At 41.0% G+C, this 21,966-nt stretch overlaps 1 protein-coding gene across 1 annotated transcript; it reads left to right on the top strand.

Annotated features, from left to right (window-relative positions):
* Positions 1 to 1,984: 1,984 nt before the first annotated feature.
* On the top strand, positions 1,985 to 21,634 carry LOC308378263 (uncharacterized protein; the record flags this gene model as incomplete). The annotated part of the gene is given in 20 exon segments (XM_080855125.1): positions 1,985 to 2,575; positions 2,905 to 3,000; positions 3,081 to 3,314; positions 3,842 to 4,001; positions 4,110 to 4,169; positions 4,357 to 4,878; positions 5,594 to 5,830; positions 8,256 to 8,430; positions 8,432 to 8,918; positions 9,251 to 9,346; positions 9,427 to 9,660; positions 10,615 to 10,774; positions 10,876 to 10,935; positions 11,141 to 11,662; positions 12,707 to 12,903; positions 19,219 to 19,314; positions 19,474 to 19,707; positions 19,819 to 19,978; positions 20,588 to 20,745; positions 21,611 to 21,634. Coding segments are annotated over 20 exon segments (4,503 nt in total).
* Positions 21,635 to 21,966: the final 332 nt, after the last annotated feature.

Genomic DNA, 21,966 nt, shown 5'->3' with positions numbered 1-21,966 from the left:
ACTCCATTAGGTACATACACGGAATGTATGCTTTCTGAGGGGAAGAACTACTCTATACTAACAAACAGTAGTTGTTTAAGTAAGTTTGAGTAAGTAGTCAATCTCACATATACATAAAAACAAACATGAGCATGAGCAAAGGACAATCAATTCTGAATCAAAAATATTCATCATATTATCATATATTTATCACATGTATTTGTTTTATCTCGTATCTCAATTACGAAATGTGCAATACATTCCACCCTTTACTGTATAACTATACAGGCTGTATATACTGTACTTTGCCACTCTTTGCACTACTTGTTGTGTTTATAGTTCACAGCTCCTGTATATAGCCATTCCTCCCTGTATATATTTCTTATATTTCTCAGACTGTTGTGCTGTTGTGTTGTGCTGTGTTGTGTTTTATAATTTATGTAAGTACAATGAGAGCCACTTAACCCGGAGTCAAATTCCTTGTTTGTGCAAATTTACTTGGCCAATAAACGTGATTCTGAAATTTGATCCATCTCAGAAGTGTGGTCACTGCCAAACAAACTACATCAGTGTGTTACTTGTAGCAGTCCAATGTGATTGTTCAAAGCCGTTTTGATGTACATAGAGCATTCATATTGTGCCTTCTCTGCTCAGATAATCCCAGCCAAATCGGAAGTGTATCTGTGACCGTGGACGGATTATGAAACCATTGGCCCCCGGGCCTGGACATGGGAAAGCCCCCAACCCCAATTGGAGGACAACATTTTGACTTCAGTCTTGCCCCCAAGGCTGCAAAAAAACCTCAACCTCACACTCGGGATAACCAAGGTGTGTTTTGATTGAACTGATTACATGATTAATTCATTGATACTGATAATTGATTGCTTGACTGATTGATTGAGTGAGAGAGTAAGTCAGTGAGTAAGAGAGTGAGTGATTGATTTTGTGTTTAGTTGGTTGGTTGATTACTTGACGGATTGATTTGTTGATTAATGTATTGGTTTGCTGCTTATCTGGTTGAATAATTGATTAATTGACTGATCTATTGATCTGATCAGTGTTTTCCCCTCTCCGTGGCAGATAACTCGGCATGGGTGCTGACGCAACGTGGTGGCTGGTCGCAGCAGGAGCAGTATATCTACCACCTGCCCATCCAGGTATCAGACGGCTAATTGCCGATGCAGAGCAGCCCGGCCACTCTCACCATGCGCGTGTGCAGCTGCGATGCCGATGGCAACGTGCTCTGGTGTAGTGCTGAGGCCTACACGCTGCACCCAAGCCTGAGCCGAGGGGCATCATCGCCATCCTGGCATGCATCCTGGTCCTGCTAGGTGAGAGGGCATGCAGATACCTACACACATATACACTTATACTCATGTATAGTATACTAAATGTACACACACATACACACATACACACACACACACACACACACAAAATGTACACACACACATACACTTATACAAACGTACATACCCATGACTACGTCCAGCATCTTTATCTTGTGTCTTGCGTGCATCCAGAAGAAAAACACACACACACGTATATACTGTATATACTGCATATACTGTATGTGTGTTCTGCAGGTCCCAAAGACATGCATGTTTGCTAAAATAATGCTAGTTCCTAAAACGTTGCCAGTTTCCATATGGAAAAGAAGCTTTTTAGCTGCAGTCAAATTGTTTTTTCTCAGTTTGCCATTGAAAGGTTAATGAACTTCAATGAGGTGACTGATTGACATAGCATTCCTGTCTTATCTCTTTGTGTCAAGTCAAGTTTCACATTTGAAGCGTCTGTTTCAAAGTCTGTTTCAAAGTCCTTCTGACAAAAGGATTTATGGCCTACACTCTAACCACTGTAATTGTAATAAACTCCTTATCTCTCTCCCTCCTTCCCTCACTCCGTTCTGCCTCTAACTTGACTGTCAGGAAGACATTACAACAGTGAACGACAGGAGCAGAGAGAGAGAGAGGAAAATACACAGACCAACAAAGAGTAACCCAAAATGGCAGAGGCAAGTGTTGAATGGAGTCAGGACCAGTTTAGCTGTCCAATCTGTCTCGATCTACTTAAGGATCCTGTGACTATTCCTTGTGGACACAATTACTGTATGGATTGTATCAAGGGCTGCTGGGATCAGGAAGATCTAAAGGGAGTCCACAGCTGCCCACAGTGCAGACAGACCTTCACTCCAAGGCCAGTTCTGGGCAGAAACACCATGCTGGCTGAAGTGGTGGAGAAGCTGAGGATTATGGGACTCCAGGCTGCTCCAGCTGCTCACTGTTATGCTGGACCCGGAGATGTGGAGTGTGACGTCTGCATTGGGAGAAAACGAAAGGCAGTCAAGTCCTGTCTGGTGTGTCTGTCCTCTTACTGTGAAACTCACTTCAGAGTTCATAATGATCTCAACCCAGGGAAGAAACACAAAGTGATTGAAGCTGCTGGTAAACTAGAAGATCTGATCTGCTCTGATCATGATGAACTACTAAAGGTCTTCTGTCGCACTGATCAGAGATGCATATGTTTGCTGTGTGTCATGGATGAACATAAAGGACATGATACAGTTTCAGCTTCAGCAGAGAGAACTGAGAAACAGGTAAGACTTGCTAAGCCGGTACTTCTGATACTGACAAAGGCCTTCCAGCTGAAATGGGTTATTGTGCACTGATAAAACACTTCAATGTGAATAACAGCAGTATTCTCTGACTTTATTGTCAGTTTTTGTTCCCCAGACTCATTTCTTGATTTCAATCCCACATTTGACACATCAACATCTTAAGGGTTCAGGGTTATGGTTAAATAAAAATAGTCAAACTGTTGATGTTAATGACTTCTAGCTTTTATAATTATGAAAGTGACTTTATCAGTACTAATAGAGGAAATTGTTAATTCTTTCACAACTCTAATAGCCTCACCTGTTCACAGAAATCGTTTGGAGATGCTCAGAGAAAATCCCAACGGATAATCCAGGACAAAGAGACTGAACTGCAGGACCTGAGACAGGCTGTGAAAACTCTTCAGGTGAGTTGTTTTATCCTGAGGAAATAACAAGAGACTGCTGTAGCAATCAATGTCTCATGTCTTGTCTTGTGTCCAAACAGAGTTCGGCACAGGCAGCAGTGGAGGACAGTGAGAGGATCTTTACTGAAATGATCCGCTCCATTGAGAGAAGACGCTCTGAGGTGACAGAACTGATCAGAGATCAGGAGAGGGCTGAGGTGAGTCGAGCTGAAGAACTCATGGAGAAACTGGAGCAGGAGATTGCTGAGCTGAAGAAGAGAGATGCTGAGCTGGAGCAGCTTTCACACACTGACAACCACATTTGTTTCCTTCAGGTACTGTCACTACTCAGATATGATACATTATCACAGAAGAGATTAGTTTATTTATGCAGTTCTGTAAAAAGTCACTGTTGAGACCGCTCTACCTGTCAGTCAAAACATCAGTTTCCTATTCAGGTTCTCTTTGGTAATGAGGTAAACATAATAGAGAAGAAAAGGTAACCAAGGCACTATTCTTTATTTACACAATGCCACATGTAGAAATATTGTGATTGTAATATTTAAAGTTATATAACATTCATAACTCATAACATCAGTGCCATTTTGCATTGCATTAGATCTGATATGACTAGGACTACACTGGAGCTGGTCATATCAGAGTGGACGTGGTTTTTAAAAGTCTCCTGCACCACAATTGTTTAATAAAAAATGACCAGTTCCTAATTTTCAGACCAAATCTGGTGTCTATATTTATGATGCAGGGCACTGGATGCCTTGGTCTGAGCCAAAATGCTCCAGTAGGGCCTGGAGGAAGGTTTATGTTTGTTAAATGACATTTGGCTCATTTTCTGTCATTGTAGAATTTCCAGTCTCTCTGTTCCTCCTCTGCTCCTGACAACTCACCCAGACACACGGTCCACACAGATCTGTCTTTTGATGAAGTAAAAGAAAGACTTTCTCAGCTCAGAGAGAAACTAGAGGATGCACTCCAGCAGGGACTAAAGGACATTTCTAAAACTGGTACAAGACGCATTAGTACCATGACTTGGTAAAACATCACTTCTGAAAACAATTTTGATGTGACCCAGAAGGTTGTGGTTCTTGAAAGGTGTCTTTTTGTCTCTACAGCAGAGCTTGTTAGCTTTCTATCACTGCCTGAGCCCACGACCAGAGAGGATTTCCTGGCATGTAAGTATATGATACACATACTGTATATATACTGCATATACAAATACATAAACACACATAAACAAGAGGAGAACATAGTGCCCTGCACCATATGGTAGTGAAAATGATCATTAATTAATAGTAATAATTTAAACCATTATGCCCCTAATCACCAATGCTGAATGAGTCATGTTTTATCCTCCCTCAGATGCCTGCCAGCTAACCCTGGATCCCAACACTGCTCAAAATGAACTCACACTGTCTGAGGGAAACAGAGTTGGAGAATGTTGCCCTAATGTGAAACATTCATATCCTGACCATCCAGACAGATTTGATTCATATAGTCAGGTACTGTGTAGAGAAGCTGTATCTAAACACTGCTACTGGGAGGTTGAGTGGTCAGGATCATATGTTCGCATTGTTGTGTCATACAAAGGGCTCCCAAGGAAAGGAGGGGCTCGTGAGTGTATTCTAGGATACAATAACAAGTCTTGGAGTTTGGACTGCACTTCATCTGGCTACACATTCTTGCATGATAGTAAACAAATGTCACTCCCTCATAAGCCTACCTCTACCTCTAGAATAGGAGTGTATGTTGATCACAAGACAGGAACTCTGTCTTTCTACAGTGTCTCTGATACAATTACTCTTCTGCACAAAATACACACCACATTCACTGAGCCACTGTATCCTGGCTTTTACCTCAATCCTGACTGCAAAATCAGATTGTGTCAGTGACAACATACCAGTAGAATCAAAACATTCATATCTAATATTTATGGATAGAGGTCTCTGACACAAAGTTTCTTTCTTCATTCAGCTGTTGGGTTGCATTTGAGTTGTTAAATTGTACAGAACAATGAACAGTGATTATGCAAAAGCATCACTTGCTTTAATGTTGTGAAGACAGGGCAATTCGTGCCGTTATCTACACAGAACGTTTATTACCACAGAAACTTACTTCTTGTGGTATCACAATGTGGTAGATGCACAAGCCTACTTTTCATCTTCAGAACTAGTACTAAATACATTTACATTTTATTATACAAATTTGAGGGAGGGTTGTCCTGTCTATTTGGTCAAGTTACCGTTATATTTCCCAAAAACATATTTTAGTAAGGAATTAATTAATTAATTAACTGCCATGCAATTTATTGTCACCATACACCATGTTATCACCTTTTTCCCTCACAGACACTTTCTCTGTCTCCCTCCAACACTGTAGTGATGCTCTCATTGCACACATGCTCACACATCCACTTCTGTCTCCTAGATTTATCTCCCTATTTTGATAACTGAAGTTCTTCATTATGATTTGTATTATTTGCAATAAACTAAAATCTTTCAAAAGTATTACTCTTGTTGTCGATCTATGCAGTCAAAAACGTCATGTTACATGTCAAAAATATTAACAGATGTGAAACCTAATTGTAACAGGTGAACAGGTTTCGACTTCTCTAAAATATCTGTACGGCCCAGTGCTCGTCTGAATGGCCCCAGTGCTCGTCTGAATGGCCCCAGTGCTCGTCTGAACTGCCCCAGTGCTCGTCTGAACTGCCCCAGTGCTTGTCTGAACTGCCCCAGCGCTCGTCTGTATGACCCCAGTGCTCGTGTGTATGACCCCAGTGCTCGTCTTAAAGGCCCCAGTGCTCGTCTGTATGGCCCCAGTGCTCGTCTGAATAGTAGGGGCATTAGGAGTTGGTAAGGGATCTTTATCAGGCATGGGGGCTCTGATCACGATGTGGAGCACACAGCAAGCCCTGACGATGTGGCAGACTTTCCAGGCCATTATTGCAGTGTTCACCCCGTGCTAGAAGGGCAAAGCCATCAACCTTTCAGCAGGCCTACTGCACGCTCAACAGTGGATCTAGAGTGTGCATGGGCCTGGTTATAAGTCTGCTCCTGTTGGGTCCTGGAGTTGGCTAAGGGACTCATGCAGTCCTCCAGACCACCGGGGACCAACAGGGCCAAATGTGCACCCCAGATGATCTGAACATGGATGGAATGAAACTCCACTCTGTTGACATAATTTAATGAGTTGTGTGATGGTGATTTTATTGCTATGTGGGTGCAGTCTGTTGCTCTTATTACAACTGGAAATCCAGCCAAGGCATGAAATCCCTGCTTGACCTCCAGCTTGTTGTTGACTTGTGCTGGGGAACTGGATGTATCAGGCACAGGGAAATTATTTTAATAATCTTGCTCTTTAAAGGCTTGGAAATGCCACAATTCACTGCATCACCAGTATCTATTGTGGATTAACCACTGGAAGCGTAGGAGGTAATGTGCCAAAAGGAGCACGGTGAAATAGGCTAGCCTAGGCTTTATGGCATGACAGTTAAACTGGATCACCTGCATTCGTGTGAGGATTAAACTGAACAAGTTCTAAACATTTCTGGTTAGTGTTGCTAGCCAAACTAGCCTGTTACCTAACTGTAGGTTCACTTGACTTGATATGGTAACAAAAGAAAGGTCTCAACTGCATTATGGAACAGTGGTTTTTCTTTTTTTTAATCAGGAAAAGGAACCGTTGTGTTTTGGCAAAGCCTACATGCAAAGTTTTGCCCCCCATTGAATTCCTATGCTCCTGCATTGAAGGGTCATATAGATGTAGCTATACAGACGGAGCTGGTTTATACCACCGCCCCTGTGGATGACTTGCTCAAGGTAATGGTCATATGTCCTGGGCTAGATCTTGTGCTTGCCTGCCCTCCCTTTTCATTGGCATTTTTTTTTCCAGTCTACTTCATCCTGTGTGTGTGACATGTCTGGTTTGGCATCAAGTGGTACAGACCCCGAAGAAGAAGAACATCGCGGACAGACAAACATTTCACCAAACCACAACACAATCACCAGTGGCTTAATAAAATCACCAGAGTCCTTCCTTTCTTGGAGTCTGAGAATCTGCATCAAGTGCCAAAATGTGATGAGAGTACTCTTCAGAACACGAAATACACAAAACTGTGACGGGTGATGACGGAGAGAACCAGAGCAGACTGACAGTATGATTGGAATCTACCTGAGACCTGTACACAGTGTCAGTCAAGCCAAGTGGTATTTGAATGTACATATTCTTTGTATACTTGGTAATAAAAGATGATAAATCAGTCCTTGTCCTGTAGATTTATTGTCATATACATATAAATGGTAAAATAATGTTGGTTGAACAGCCTGATCAGCTGTGACATTAGTGCAAAGACACATGGTTCTACTGGACTATTCATGATAACAATGAAGGACTGAAAGGTCTGAAGTGGATTCAAGACAACAAAAAAGAAGAACTGCAGAACTGTGGACAAGTTTCGTTTGATGCTGTAACACTGCCACAGATTCAGTAGGACGTAGTTCACAACCTCACACACACACACCAGTTAAGTAACAAAGAGTATGTTAAGGTGTTGAGGTATGAGGGATGGAGGCTAGCGGGTTAGATAACCCTAAGTCCTAAAGGGAAATCTATTCTTTACTTCTAAGTTACTGGTTAATGGTGACATTCTATTATTTATTTATTTCCCTGTATAATTATATACTTTATTTACTTTCCTGTGTATAATTGCTATCAGGACTTTTACTGATTCTAACAGGAAGTGGGACTTTTAAGTTTTCTCATAAATAGCACACCTGAGGAGGCAGGAAAGAAGTGCATGTGTTGGACACCTGGGAGACTTTCCTAGCAGGTGAAGCCATTGTGTGTGTAAAACAAAAGAAACTGGAGGATCCTCTGGCAAGTTTCTGGAGTATATTCTCTCTTACTTGCCTGTTTGGGGATCATTGGAATACACAGCACTTTGATTTATATATAAAAAAAATGTGGGTGACACCAAACTTTTAGTTTGTTGCTTAACGAGGGTTGGATACTGTTTGAAGGCCTACTTTTTCTCTTTGGGCCCTCCTTTGTTCAACCTCATAATGGACTAAAGCATCAAGAGACTTAATGCATGGCCTTCTATGTATAGGTTCTTTGTTATTTTGTTTTTTCAGAATTATTGCCATGTGTATTTCTTGATGATTGTCCTTCAATTTTGAGAGAAATGAGGAAACTGTCTTGCATTATTTATTGTTGAAAATTATCACCTCTTTAGTGTCTGCTTCTTACTTGACTGTCAGGAATACTTTACAACAGAAAACGACGGGAACAAAGAGAGAGAGGAAAATACACAGAGACGGACCGAGAGTACTCCAAAATGGCAGAGGCCAGTGTTTTATGGAGTCAGGACCAGTTTAGCTGTCCAATCTGTCTTGATCTACTGAAGGATCCTGTGACTATTCCTTGTGGACACAGTTATGGATTGTATCAAGGGCTGCTGGGATCAGGACGATCTGAAGGGAGTCCACAGCTGCCCACAGTGCAGACAGACCTTCACACCAAGGCCAGTTCTGGGCAGAAACACCATGCTGGCTGAAGTGGTGGACAAGCTGAAGATTATGGGACTCCAGGCTGCTCCACCTGCTCACTGTTATGCTGGACCCAGAGATGTGGAGTGTGACGTCTGCATTGGGAGAAAACGAAAGGTAGTCAAGTCCTGTCTGGTGTGTCTGGCCTCTTACTGTGAAACTCACTTCAGAGTTCATAATGATCTCAACCCAGGGAAGAAACACAAAGTGATTGAAGCTGCTGGTAAACTAGAAGATCTGATTTGCTCTCATCATGATAAACTACTAGAGGTCTTCTGTCGCACTGATCAGAGATGCATATGTTTGCTGTGTGTCATGGATGAACATAAAGGACATGATACAGTTTCAGCTGCAGCAGAGAGAACTGAGAAACTGGTAAGACTCGCTAAGCCAATAGTCCTGATACTGACAAAGGCCTTCCAGCTAAAATGTGTTATTGTGCACTGATAAACACGTGAATGAGAATAACAGCAGCATTCTCTGACTTTACTCTCAGTTTTTGATCCTAAGGTTCATTTCTTGACTTCATTCCCACATTTTATACATCAACATATATAGGTGCATGGTTATGGTTAAATGACAATATTTAAAGTGTTGATGTTGATTTTTTTTTATCATGAAAGTGACTTCATCAGTACTTATTCATGATATGATTTATTATTTCAATACGTTAAATACACAGCTCTAATAGATGTACCTGTTCACAGAAACTGTTGGGTGATACTCAGAGACAATCCCAACGGATAATCCAGGAAAAAGAGACTGAACTGCAGGACCTGAGACAGGCTGTGAAAACTCTTCAGGTGAGTTGTATCAACCAGAGGAAATTACAAGAGACTACTGTAGAAATTCATGACTTGTGTCTTGTCTTGTGTCCAAACAGAGTTCTGCACAGGCAGCAGTGGAGGACAGTGAGAGGATTTTTACTGAAATGATCCGCTCCATTGAGAGAAGACGCTCAGAGGTGACAGAGCTGATCAGAGATCAGGAGAGGGCTGAGGTGAGGCGAGTAGAAGAACTGATGGAGAAACTGGAGCAGGAGATTGCTGAGCTGAAGAAGAGAGATGCTGAGCTGGAGCAGCTTTCACACACTGACAACCACATTTGTTTCCTTCAGGTACTGTCACTACTCAGATATGATGCATTATAACGGAAGAGATTAGTTTATTTATGCAGTCCTGTAAAAAGTCACTGTTGAGACCGCTCTTCCTGTCAGTCAAAACCTTAGGTTCCTATTCAGGTGCTCTTTGGTAATGAGGTAAACATAATAGAGAAGAAAAGGTAACCAAGGCAACTCACCTTTTTTTACACAATGCCCCATGCAGACACATTGTGATTTGTTTTATAATTTTAAATATTACATTCAAAACCCCTAACATCAGTGGCATCTATCTGAATAGAGTGAGATTGGACCAGACTGGAGCTGGACATGGCAGAGTTGATGTGGTCTTTAGTGTCCTGCACCTCAATTGTTTAAAAAAAATTACCAGTCTGTGAGAATGGCCAGAGTCAGCCACCACGCGATGTAGGATGTAAACTGGTGGAATGTGGTTTCAGATATGAACACATGGTGCAGGAGAGAGTGGCTTACTTAAAAAATTGCTTTTTATTTACTAATAATGAAAAACCCCAAATCATACTGAACACAACACAAACTGAACAAAACAAAAGCTGAAGGTTTCGCCTATTTACCATGTCCCAGCTTTTTTCCAGCATGTTATTTACGTGTCCTTCCCTCATGCAATAAAGAGGTGCACCTTTTATCAGGCCGCCCATTGGGCTGAATGTTTCCAATTAAAGTTAATTGGACCCTTCCACAGAGGAGGGGGGACCCGGACCCAACCATTCAGGTAGGGGAGTCCAGTCCTTCTTGCCCCTTAGGACCACAGTGAGAAGGGGGAGGGATTTCACCTTCTCAAACTAGTGCCTAATTTTCACACCAAATCCGGTGTCCTATATTTATGGTGCAGGGAACTGGATGCCTCAGGCTGGGCCAAAATGCTCCAGTAGGGCCTGGAGGAAGGATTCTGTTTGTTAAATGACATTTGGATTATTTTCTGTCTCATCCTAGAGTTTCCAGTCTCTCTGTTCCTCCTCTGCTCCTGACAACTCACCCAGACACACGGTCCACACAGATCTGTCTTTTGATGAAGTAAAAGAAAGAGTTTCTCAGCTCAGGGAAAAACTAGAGGATGCACTCCAGCAGGGACTAAAGGACATTCCTAAAACTGGTATGAGACATTAGTACCATGACTTTGAAAACATCACTTCTGAATACAATTTTGATGTGACCCAGTAGGTTTTGTTGATGGGCGCCTTTTTGTCTTTACAGCAGATCTTTTTAGCTTTCTTTCACTGCCTGAGCCCACAACCAGAGAGGATTTCCTGGCATGTAAGTGTATGATACACATAAAGTATACGTACTCCATGCACAAATATATAACACACTTACAAAATATACACACATGTACAATAGGAGAACATAGTAACCTGCTTTATCTGGTAGTACTACACATGATCATTTATTAACAAGAATCATTTTAACCATTATGCCCTAATCACCACTGCTCAATTAGTCATGTTTTATCCTCCCTCAGATGCCTGCCAGCTAACCCTGGATCCCAACACTGCTCATAATGACCTCACACTCTCTGAGGGAAACAGAGTTGTAGAAAGATGCCCTAATGTGAAACATTCATATCCTGACCATCCAGACAGATTTGATTCATATGCTGGGTTGCTGTGTAGAGAAGCTGTATCTAAACACTGCTACTGGGAGGTTGAGAGGTCAGGTTCAGGTGTTGCCATTGCTGTATCATACAAAGGGTTCTCACGGAAAGTAGGGGCTTATGATTGTGGACTAGGATTCAATAACAAGTCTTGGAGTTTGTACTGCCTTTCATCTTGCTACAGATTCATACATGATAGTAAACAAATGTCACTCCCTCATAAGCCCACCTCCACCTCTAGAATAGGAGTGTATGTTGATCACAAGACAGGAACTCTGTCTTTCTACAGTGTCTCTGATACAATGACTCTTCTGCACAAAATACACACCACATTCACTGAGCCACTGTATCCTGGCTTTGGGCTCAACGTTGGCAGCAAAATCAGATTTGGTCAGTGACAACATACCAGCAGAATCTAAACATTCATGTCTAATGTTAATTGATAGAAGTCTCTGACACAAAGTTTCTTTCTTCATTCATTCAACTTTTGGGTTGCATTTGAGGTGCTTAATTGTACAGAACAATGAACAGTGATTGTGCGTGAACATCACTTACTTTAATGTCGTGAAAAGAGGACAATTTGTGCCGTTATCTACACAGAAATTTTATTACCACAGAAACTCAATCTTACTTCATCTCCTATTTCAGTTTGGAATAAATAAATGCATATTTAAAATTAATTCATATTGTCACCATTACTTTTTTCTCCCACCGACACTTTCTCTCACTAACACTCCAGTGAAGCTCATCGCACACATGCTCACACATGCGCACACATGCTCACACATCTAATTCTCTCCCCTAGAATTCTCTCTGTTGTGATAAATTAACTAATACATTACTGTTTGTATTATTTGCAATAAACTAAAATCTTTTAAATTGTAAATCTTGTCGTCAATCTGTGCAGTCAAAAACATCGGGCTGTATCATATCAAAATCATGGACGGATGTGAAACCTATTTGTAACGTGAACAGAGTATCTGTCCTATTTTGGTGATTCACAATCAATGGCTCCTCCAGAATCAGAGTCAGAGTGTGCAAATTCACATTCAAGCAACAATGGACCCTTTGACTTTTTCAACGACTAGATTGATGAACTAAGCAATAAGAAGGTGCAAATGGTTGTGTAATGCAATGTTTGTTAGAGGTCATATTTTAATAGCCACTGGTGTAACTAGCTGTCATGCTGACCTCCCACACTCTCCTTCTCTTTCTGTTCCTCCCTCCTACACTCTCCCTCTCTTTCTCCATTGATGACACTTTGATTTTTTAACAACTAGATAGATGGAATAAGACACGTTTAAATGTGTAAATAATTTTACAACGCAATGCCAATGAGAGATAATATTTATATAGCACCTGGCGTAACTATTGACGGTGCAGCGCCATGTCTGTGACTCAAGGAAGGATCCTGAAGAATGTCTTGGTGTTCAGGAGGAAACAGGTCAGGCCTACCCCAGACACGACACAACGGGTCCCCAGACCTATGGTGCCAATGGGACCGCCTGGAGAAAGAGAGGGTGTACCCTTCATCCCAGATGGGGGTGAGAAGACTCTCCATCCTGCCTGTAGTCCTCAAAAAGGAGACCCTAGAACATGGCCACCAAGGCATTGATTGGATCACTGAACTGGTACCACAGCACTGTCACCCGTTGGGGATATCTTTGGACATAAAACAGTGGTAGTGTCAAGAGTGCGATCGTTTGCCAAGTTGTAAAAGATTCTGGTTCCGCACCACAGTTTTATGGGCCCCCTGCTTGCAAAAGAGATCATACCATAGATATCACAGTGTTGAATCTATCCATGAATGGATTACAGAATGTCCCCATCATGACTGGCGTGTTCACCAAATACACCGTCGCTGTCCCTACTCATGATCCCCCTCTCTCTCACAGGTGCTTTTCCACTATAATGACACACCTAATCAGGGCACTGTTGAGTTCCCCTTTCTTTCCCCCCCTAGGCTTTCTCCTGGGTCAGGTACAGGACTGGGTGGTCAACACCAGGCCAGACTCAAGGTGGCTTTTGAGGGATGTTGGCTGCTGCTGGTCACTTTCATTATTTTCATATATATATTGTATCATTTTTTTTTTTGTGTGCAATGTACAAAGCACATAGGCCTAGGATCTTGAATCACACTGAGCCTTACTGTTAAGTTATGGTGCTTTCATGTTCATACAGTCTTTGGACACTATCAATCACAATTCCATCTGTGGCCACAAGAAGGAGGCAACTTGTCATTGGTGTTCAGCAAAATAATGTTCTGGTCCTGAAGACCAGAATAGCTGTATCAATGGATAAAGCATGTAGTTATATTTAAAGCTCCTCACACTGAAGAGATACAGCGATGTTTAAGCATCTTCAAAATAAATATTCTACAACAAACATGATACATATTATATAATGTTAATGGGGTATGCTTACACTAGTTGGAGATTTGTAGTGTATAGCAAATCTTGTTTGAAATGGGTAAAGTAGAATCATGCATTGTCTAAACAAAAACATTAATCTTCTACTCAATTTCAAATCAACCTTTTCTGTTTCCCTAAAACCAGATGCTGTGAGAGGACAGAATATGTGTTTTTGTCTCAGTCATAGTTCTCATGTCATAAGATAATCATTCACAGTCCGGCTGGCTGATTACGTCAGACCTTTGGATCACAATTTAATTTATATTTTTTTAATAGTAATCTCAAATATATTACCCATCTGTCTAGACGCGGATGGACACCGATCTTTACTGTTGAAATAATAATTCTGATCAATTAACAAATGTTTAATGACGTTTTGAATCTTGGCACCTAAATAAAGATTGAAATATTGCGTAAGGTTGTCAAGATTGCCTTCACATGCACATCTGTAAACTCCGTTATCAAGTATTAGACTATTAGAGAGGTAGCATCACCTAAGTGTGTGGTACCTGGCAAACCATAGACAGAGAGGTAGCTTCACCTAAGTGTGTGGTACCTGAAAACCATAGAAAGAGAGGTAGCTTCAGCTAAGTGTGTGGTACCTGACAAACCCTGGGGCCTGGTCACCCCAACACCCAAACGTTCAATGACCAATGAACCAACATTGTGGTAGGTTATAGCTCAGTTACACCTATACTGAATATGACACACTGAAGCTGTGGCCATACAGCCCTGATCCCTGCAGATGAATGTGAGCCTCAGTAGATACAGACCGGAGGAGTAATGTTCTGACACACTGACAAATCTTCTTCATCGGTTTCTCCTTCCAGATTGGAACACACAAAGCATAGATATAGCACGCCCTCTGCTGGACACCGCGTGTCACTATCCCTGCTGCAAGCAGAGTTACTCAGTTTAGTTTTGCTTAGTTTTACCCTAAACATTTCCACAGTTGTCCAGGCGAGAAAAAAACAAATGGCCTTCTGCCAACCCATCAACAAATACACTTTAACTACAGTCAGGTGGAAACCCATTTCCACCACCACTTCTAACTATACCTAAACATTTATCAGTGTCTCATATTCTCACTAAGTCATGATCCTAATGGAAATCATACTCACCATGTACAGGTTTTTGGTTCTAAAGACTTGAGTATTCGTTAAAACACCTAATCTCAGGCCAGTGTATTGTTGGAGACACACAACACAATCCACAACAATTACCGCCCAAAACAAAATGCAATGGACATATCAACCAAAAAGGAAATAAGGCACTGAAAATCAAGCATACTTAAAATCCTATAAATACATATAGCGAAAATGAGAAACACAGCATTTGTTAATCTTTGGTTTATCTAACATATCTAATATAATGTTTCCATACACATAAAAAGTATTGTTTTTAGACAAGAATGCACATTAGACAAGACAGTCTACACATGGCAGTGTATTCAAGATTTATTTATTATCCTCTTAATGTAAAAATGTATAATTATGACAAGGGATACAGAGGAAATATTGAGGGGTGTTTCACAAATGTCCAGTGATGACTATATTTACAACCCCTCATCCAACGTATAGGGAGAAAAAGAAGGTGTAGAATTTAGTCAAAATAAATGAATTTATTTAAAAGAAGGAAAAAAGTTTGAATGTTAAACCATGTTGCCTTTCACTTAAACGTCCACAGCAAGCCTCACCCCACACCGCCTGCCACACACACACACAGAGCTCTGTGAACAAGACAGACAACAGCAACTGAGGAAATGACAAGTTCTCCACACAAGATTTAAGAAACTCACTATCAAATAACCCCTATTTAGTCTCACTGTAACCTCTGTCCCTATCTCCTACACATATACCTGTGCGCACAGAGGACCAAAGGTGAAGGGGGAGGGGTGGAGGCTATCTGGGGGAGAGGAGTTCAAATGCTACAGGAGAACTTGAATTCTCACATAAGCCATTTGAAAGCTAATGAGTCAGATCTCAGCTATTTGCTCTTACGGAGACAAAGACAGAGTAAATATCCAGGGGCATGGGTTACAGACTAAGATGGTACAAAATAATTAAAACACTCAGTTCATGTCTGACACAACAAGGAAATCAGCAGTATTGGGTTCCATCAGCACCATTCCTAAACTTGGATGACAGCTCTTTCACACAAAGCATTACATCTGAAGATAAGTACAGTATATTAAAACTACTAAAGGCTGGTCAAATCAAAAAAAAATATTTCATTGATGTCCAGTCAACTTGTCTTAGAGGTCCAAACCACAAGACAGGAAACCGCTGTGTTAACACAAGAACAGCAGACTACATCTCTGAATAGCATTTATAGACGGCATGAATCAGTCGCCTTTTTAAAAAGACCTATCAAGTGCTATGAGAATGTGGATCTAAATTGTTGAACTATATTTCCCTCTATTTTGGGTGGTTCACTCTCTGCCTGCACCCTCAGGGTGCAAAACTAATTTCAAAGACCGCCACGAGACAGATAATCAACAGTTAATCATTACTGCTGATATATTGATAAAAGACCGCCTATTAGGATCTAACAACTGGAGACATGAAGCAGTTCTCCATAAGTCTGCCATTACACTAAGCATTTACACTAGCTACTGGTGCAAATATGCAGCATATGGTTGAAATCTAAAATATAAACAAAAACTACTTTGCTCTCCTTTCTTTTCATTCAAACACACCTAAAATTACTGAAGTTTTCCCCTCCTCCATTCTTTTCCCCTGTTCCTTACCTTGACCCTGTCTCTGTGTATCGCTCTGCCCATGTGACCTAAGAGGCCACTCCCACTGCCCTAACTATTCCCACTTCATGAAAAACAAAAGCAATTCCTGCTTCCTGTTTAGTCGTTGGGTCTGTGAGTGTCTATTTCAGCAACATGGCAGAGGCCAATGTTTTGGTGTCTCAGGATCAGTTCAGCTGTCCATATTGTCTTGATCTACTGAAGGATCCAGTGACAATTCCCTGTGGCCACAGTTTCTGTATGGATTGTATCAGAGGCTGCTGGGATCAGGAAGATCTGAAGGGAGTCCACAGCTGCCCACAGTGCAGACAGACCATCACACCAAGGCCAGTCCTCAGGAAAAATACCATATTGGCTGACATGGTAGAAAAGTTAAAAGAGACAGGATTAAATTCTGTTTCCCCATCTCCACTCTATGCTGGACCCGGAGATGTAGAGTGTGACGTCTGCATTGGGAGAAAACTAAAAGCAGTCAAGTCCTGTCTTGTGTGTCTGGCCTCTTACTGTGAAACTCACTTCGGAGCTCACAATGATCTCAACCCAGGGAAGAAACACAAAGTGATCGATGCCTTGGGAAATCTACACAATCTGATCTGCTCTCATCATGATAAACTACTGGAGGTCTTCTGTCGCACTGAACAAACCTGCATATGTTTGCTGTGTGCTATGGATGAACACAGTGGGCATAAGACAGTCTCAGCTGCAGCAGAAAGGACTGAGAAACAGGTAAAACTGTGATTGGGATTCTTCTATTATGTGTAGTCCTGAACATAATATAGCTCTCGTCAAAGTCTGACCTTGCTGGCTAAGGGTAACTTACATAATGCACATTGCATATATTGACATAGTCTTCGTCTGAGGACTACAGGAGAGTAACATATACAAGGCCCTACTTTCATTATAGGACAATGCATTTTGTGGAATTTACATGTATGCATGAGCAACATATTCATATTAAAGGACTGTCCTTGGCATTTATGGCATTTATGGCATATAATTCTAGTCAGAATATGAGTCTGATACTGAACCATTGGGCTGTGACTATGGGGCGTGTTTCAACGAACCAGGGGGAAAAAATGCCTCTTCCCTCAATTGGATACCTAGAACCAATCAGAGCAACGTAGTATGACCATCTGATACATTCAAACTTTAACCTGATCCCGTAGGAAGGACGGCAAAAACATCTTTTCGATCGACAAATGCCTTGATCGCGTTTCTCTGTTCCTCTTTCAAAATGAATGCGCTGTCAATATCTGTTGAGATATGCCTGCTCACGTTACTAATTATTAGGGGTGCACGATTCAGAAAATGTCACGATTCGATTCGATACCGATTTTTAGGCTCATGATTCGATTCAAAATCGATTTTCGATTCAAAAACGATTCTCGATTCAATAAAATTGATTCACAGTATGTAAATGTTAGTGCTGTCAAACGATTAAAATATTTAATATGAATTTTTGTCATAGTTAACTCAAAATAAATCGCGATTAATTGCAAATGAATGAATCGCAAATTTTATTTTAATGGTCTCATCATGGAAAAGTGGATTGGCTTGCTTTATGCAATGTTTTATTTTATTGAAAAACAACATTGCCAAACATGCAAACCATTTGCACACCCCTACTAATTATAGCAGCAAGGCTAGCTGGCTACTATGTGTTTCAATGGATTTTTGGTGTAAGCGTTAGCAATGACCTAACAATAATGGTCTAGAGCGCTTCAGTTAAGACATACAATCCTCGGCAACATTCGTGTTGCACATATACAACTAACCGAGTCAATGTAGACATAAGAAAGTCGTGTAGATAGCATAATTTACATAAAATATGTCCCACTTACAAGCTCCCGATACGCGGCCATCTTGGGAGGATTTCGAATCTACCGCTTGATCATCTGTCCATCATCCTATAAAGCCCGCCCTGACAATTTGATTGGTCTGGCTTTATCCACCCGATGAAACTCTCTCCCAACTAGCTCAGAGCCAGACCAAATCTCCCTGACCAAAATTTTTGTGGGCGGGGTTTGGGCTGGTATCCAGGCTATAATGGCGTACAAGTATCAACATTAATAACAGGATGGGTAAACACGTGCATAATGATAACTTTGAAAATATAGCCGCAAGCAGTAGTCATCTGGGTCCAAGCAAAATGTGCAAACTGACCCAAGTGGCAAAAGGTTGAATGAGTTAAATCACTTCACTATATGAAAGAGGACCATTTGAATTTTGGAATATAAAGTCAAAATTTACTTTTGAACACCAAACCATATCAGAGGAAAATATGTTGTAGCTTATCGAGCCACATATTATGTCTGATTGAATCTGGGTGAAAAGCTTCTATGTGCCATTATAAATGACCCTACAAGATTTCATTAATTGGCTATTCAGAAACACTTGTATTGGCTGCTGAATTTTAAATGGACGTTGGTGGACATTTTGTTGGATGAGCTGGAATGGAACTGTTAATAGACCTCCTAATTGGCCAATTAATGAAATCCTGTAGCCGTTTCCGCTTCAGGGGCACAAGCACAAAGGGAAATGCACACCTAGGGCTAAAAACATTTTACTGTTTATCAGCCATGTGTCAGCCAGTATATAATATCGTCGACCAATGTTGGAATGGTGGGGAAAAAAGCAAAAACTTCTAATGACTGCCCTGAGTTGTGTGGTGGCAGTTATAAATGCACTTTTCCAACTGCTAAAATAGTTATGTATCAGTGACTTAGAGTTATTTACAAGCTTAAACCAATCAACTGAGTATCTTCCTTTGTCAACAGAAACAGCTGGAGAAGACTCGCACAACATGTAAGGAGAAAATCAGTGTGAGGGTGAGGGAACTGGAGCAGTTGAGACAGGCTGTGGACACTCTGAAGGTAAGCGCTGCCACAGGAGGACAGTTATGCAACCCCTCAAGTAGTCCAGTCCAGAGTGCAGAGTCCAGTCCAGTCCAGAGTGACTACTAATGCAGTATGAATACCATTTATGACTACTGGTGACACATTTACTTGTGGATTATTTTTGTTTTTTGACAGAGCTCTGCTCAGGCAGCAGTGGAGGAAAGTAAGAGGATGTTCACTGAAATGATCCGCTCCATTGAGAGAAGATGTTCTGAGCTGACAGAGGTGATCAGACATCAGGAGAGGACTGAGGTGAGTCGAGCTAAAGAACTCATGAAACACCTGGAGCAGGAGATTGCTGAGCTGAAGAAGAGAGATGATGAGCTGGAGCAGATTTCACACAGTGATGATCACATTCATTTCCTCCAGGTAATATAACTTGTTGAATGTGGTTTATCAATGCTGAATGTGAGTAAGCTGCTAAATTTTAGCAGTATTTCGTGTCCTGTTGTTAACTTGATTCAATTTGTGTCTTTATAGAGTTTCCTGCCTGTTTGTTCCTCCCCTGAGTTTGAGGGTTTACCCAGGCCAGTCATCTCTACTGATGTGTCCTATGAAGAAGTGATGAAACCTGTGTCTCAGCTGAGAGAAAGACTCCAAGTTGAGCTTCAGCAGAGTCTCCACACAGCACTTAGCACTGGTATGAAGAAGTCTGATTTTATTAAGACCTCTAACGAACTAAGAAATATGCAAGTCTTAAATAACAAAAACAAAAAAAACTCTTTTTGGTGTTTTTAGCTAAACTTGTTGAAATCACCCCATCCCCTGAGCCCAAGACCAGGAAGGATTTTTTAACACGTGAGACTCTTTCAAACATTCACACTCACAACTTAAATGTGTGGTTCATGATTTATCCAATAATTAATATTTGTAACTCAAATGTATTTTGCAATTTTGGGTCCCTCAGATTCCTACCAATTCACATTTGATCGGAACACTGTTAATAAGAAACTCTGGTTGGCTGACCAAGAGGTTGCAAAAACATCCCAAGACCAGATATATCCCTGCCACCCCGAGAGATTTGACGAAAGGTGTCTGGTGCTCTGTAGAGAAGGGGTGTCAGGACGAGCTTACTGGGAGGTTGAATGGAGTGGGAATAAAGGAGTTTACATAGCAGTTTCATACAAAGATGTCTGCAGGAAAGGAGAAGATGAGTGCATATTTGGAAACAATAAGCAGTCCTGGAGTTTGTGCTCCACCCCTTCCATGTATTACTTTAGACACAATAATGCTGGGACTAACATCACAGGCCCCGGCTCCCACATAATTGGAGTGTATGTGGATCACAAGGCAGGGATTCTATCCTTCTACGGTGTCTCTGACAAAAAGATGACCCTCCTCCACAAAGTGCAGACCACATTCACCCAACCACTCTATCCAGGATTTGGGGTTGGAGATGGATCAAAGGTAATGTTTTGTCAGTTGAAGTCATCATAATATCAGGAATGACAGCACACAATCACTGAGATACTGACTTAGATACAGTATTTTGAATAGAGATAATGTATGTATCCATGGATGTCATATTTCTATTTACTTTTGGACTTTTGAATATATATTCTTTTTGAAAAAAGCACCAGCACTGCTTAGAGATTGCTATTTGCCACTTACAGTCCCGGTTATGTGTCAGGAAAAGCTCCCAGATATTGAAATACAGTGAAAGCACACATACAGTCAGAAAAGCATGATTATCGTTGTGAGTTGTCAAGTTCCCTATAAACCACTTAATTAATACCATGTAGACTATATTAACCAGTTCTGAATGCATGTTTTGGTTTTCTAATCCAGTTTGTAACAGTTTTCTAATATGTAATGCAGCTGTAGGGCATCTACACTTTGTAAAATATCACTAGCATAGTACTTTACACAGCATATAGCTCTCTCATAATTATTTTTGGAGGAAGTAAATGTAAATTAATATTAAATGTGAATAAATAGTGAATATTGTGTATGCTTGGGAGCTGTTGCCTGTACAACATCCACTACTTGAAGATGCATGTTACTGATAAAAGTTTACACAGCAAACACATAATCTCACACACATACTGCACCGTGCCAATGTAGGACTATAACATAATAAGAAAATGCATAAACAAATGAATGACTAATTAATATAGGCCTACTGCTCACACAACTGCTTGTGTTTTCATCAAGAAATTGATCCAGAAGCTGGTGGTGGTATGTGTTGAGAAATTGACTTGATGCATAGCAGAGTTACACCTATACTGAATATGACACTGAAGCTGTTGTCATACATCCCTGATCCCTGCAGATGAATACGAGCCTCAGTAGATAATGACAGGATGACTGATGTTATTCTAACATACTGACATAACTTCTTCATCGGTTTCTCCTCATGTGCCAGAGTGAAACACACTTTCTTAGCACAGATATAGCATGCCCTCTGCTGGCCACTGCCTGTAACTATCCCTGCTGCAAGCAAGAGTTACTCAGGTTAAGTTTAGTTTTATAGACTGTTTATAGTTAACAGTCAAGGTCAGTCAAGCAGGTTCACAAAAGAGAATCAATTAAAGTTAAGGACCACTGAAGCTTTGTCAAGTCCTGATAAACTAGGCCTGTAGCCTACACTCAAGTTGAGCTGAACTGAGCATTTGCAATATATACTAC

Source organism: Sprattus sprattus (assembly GCF_963457725.1).
Source record: "Sprattus sprattus genome assembly, chromosome: 17".
Classification (NCBI taxonomy): Eukaryota; Metazoa; Chordata; class Actinopteri; order Clupeiformes; family Clupeidae; genus Sprattus; species Sprattus sprattus.
This window is presented reverse-complemented; position numbering and strand designations above follow the sequence as displayed.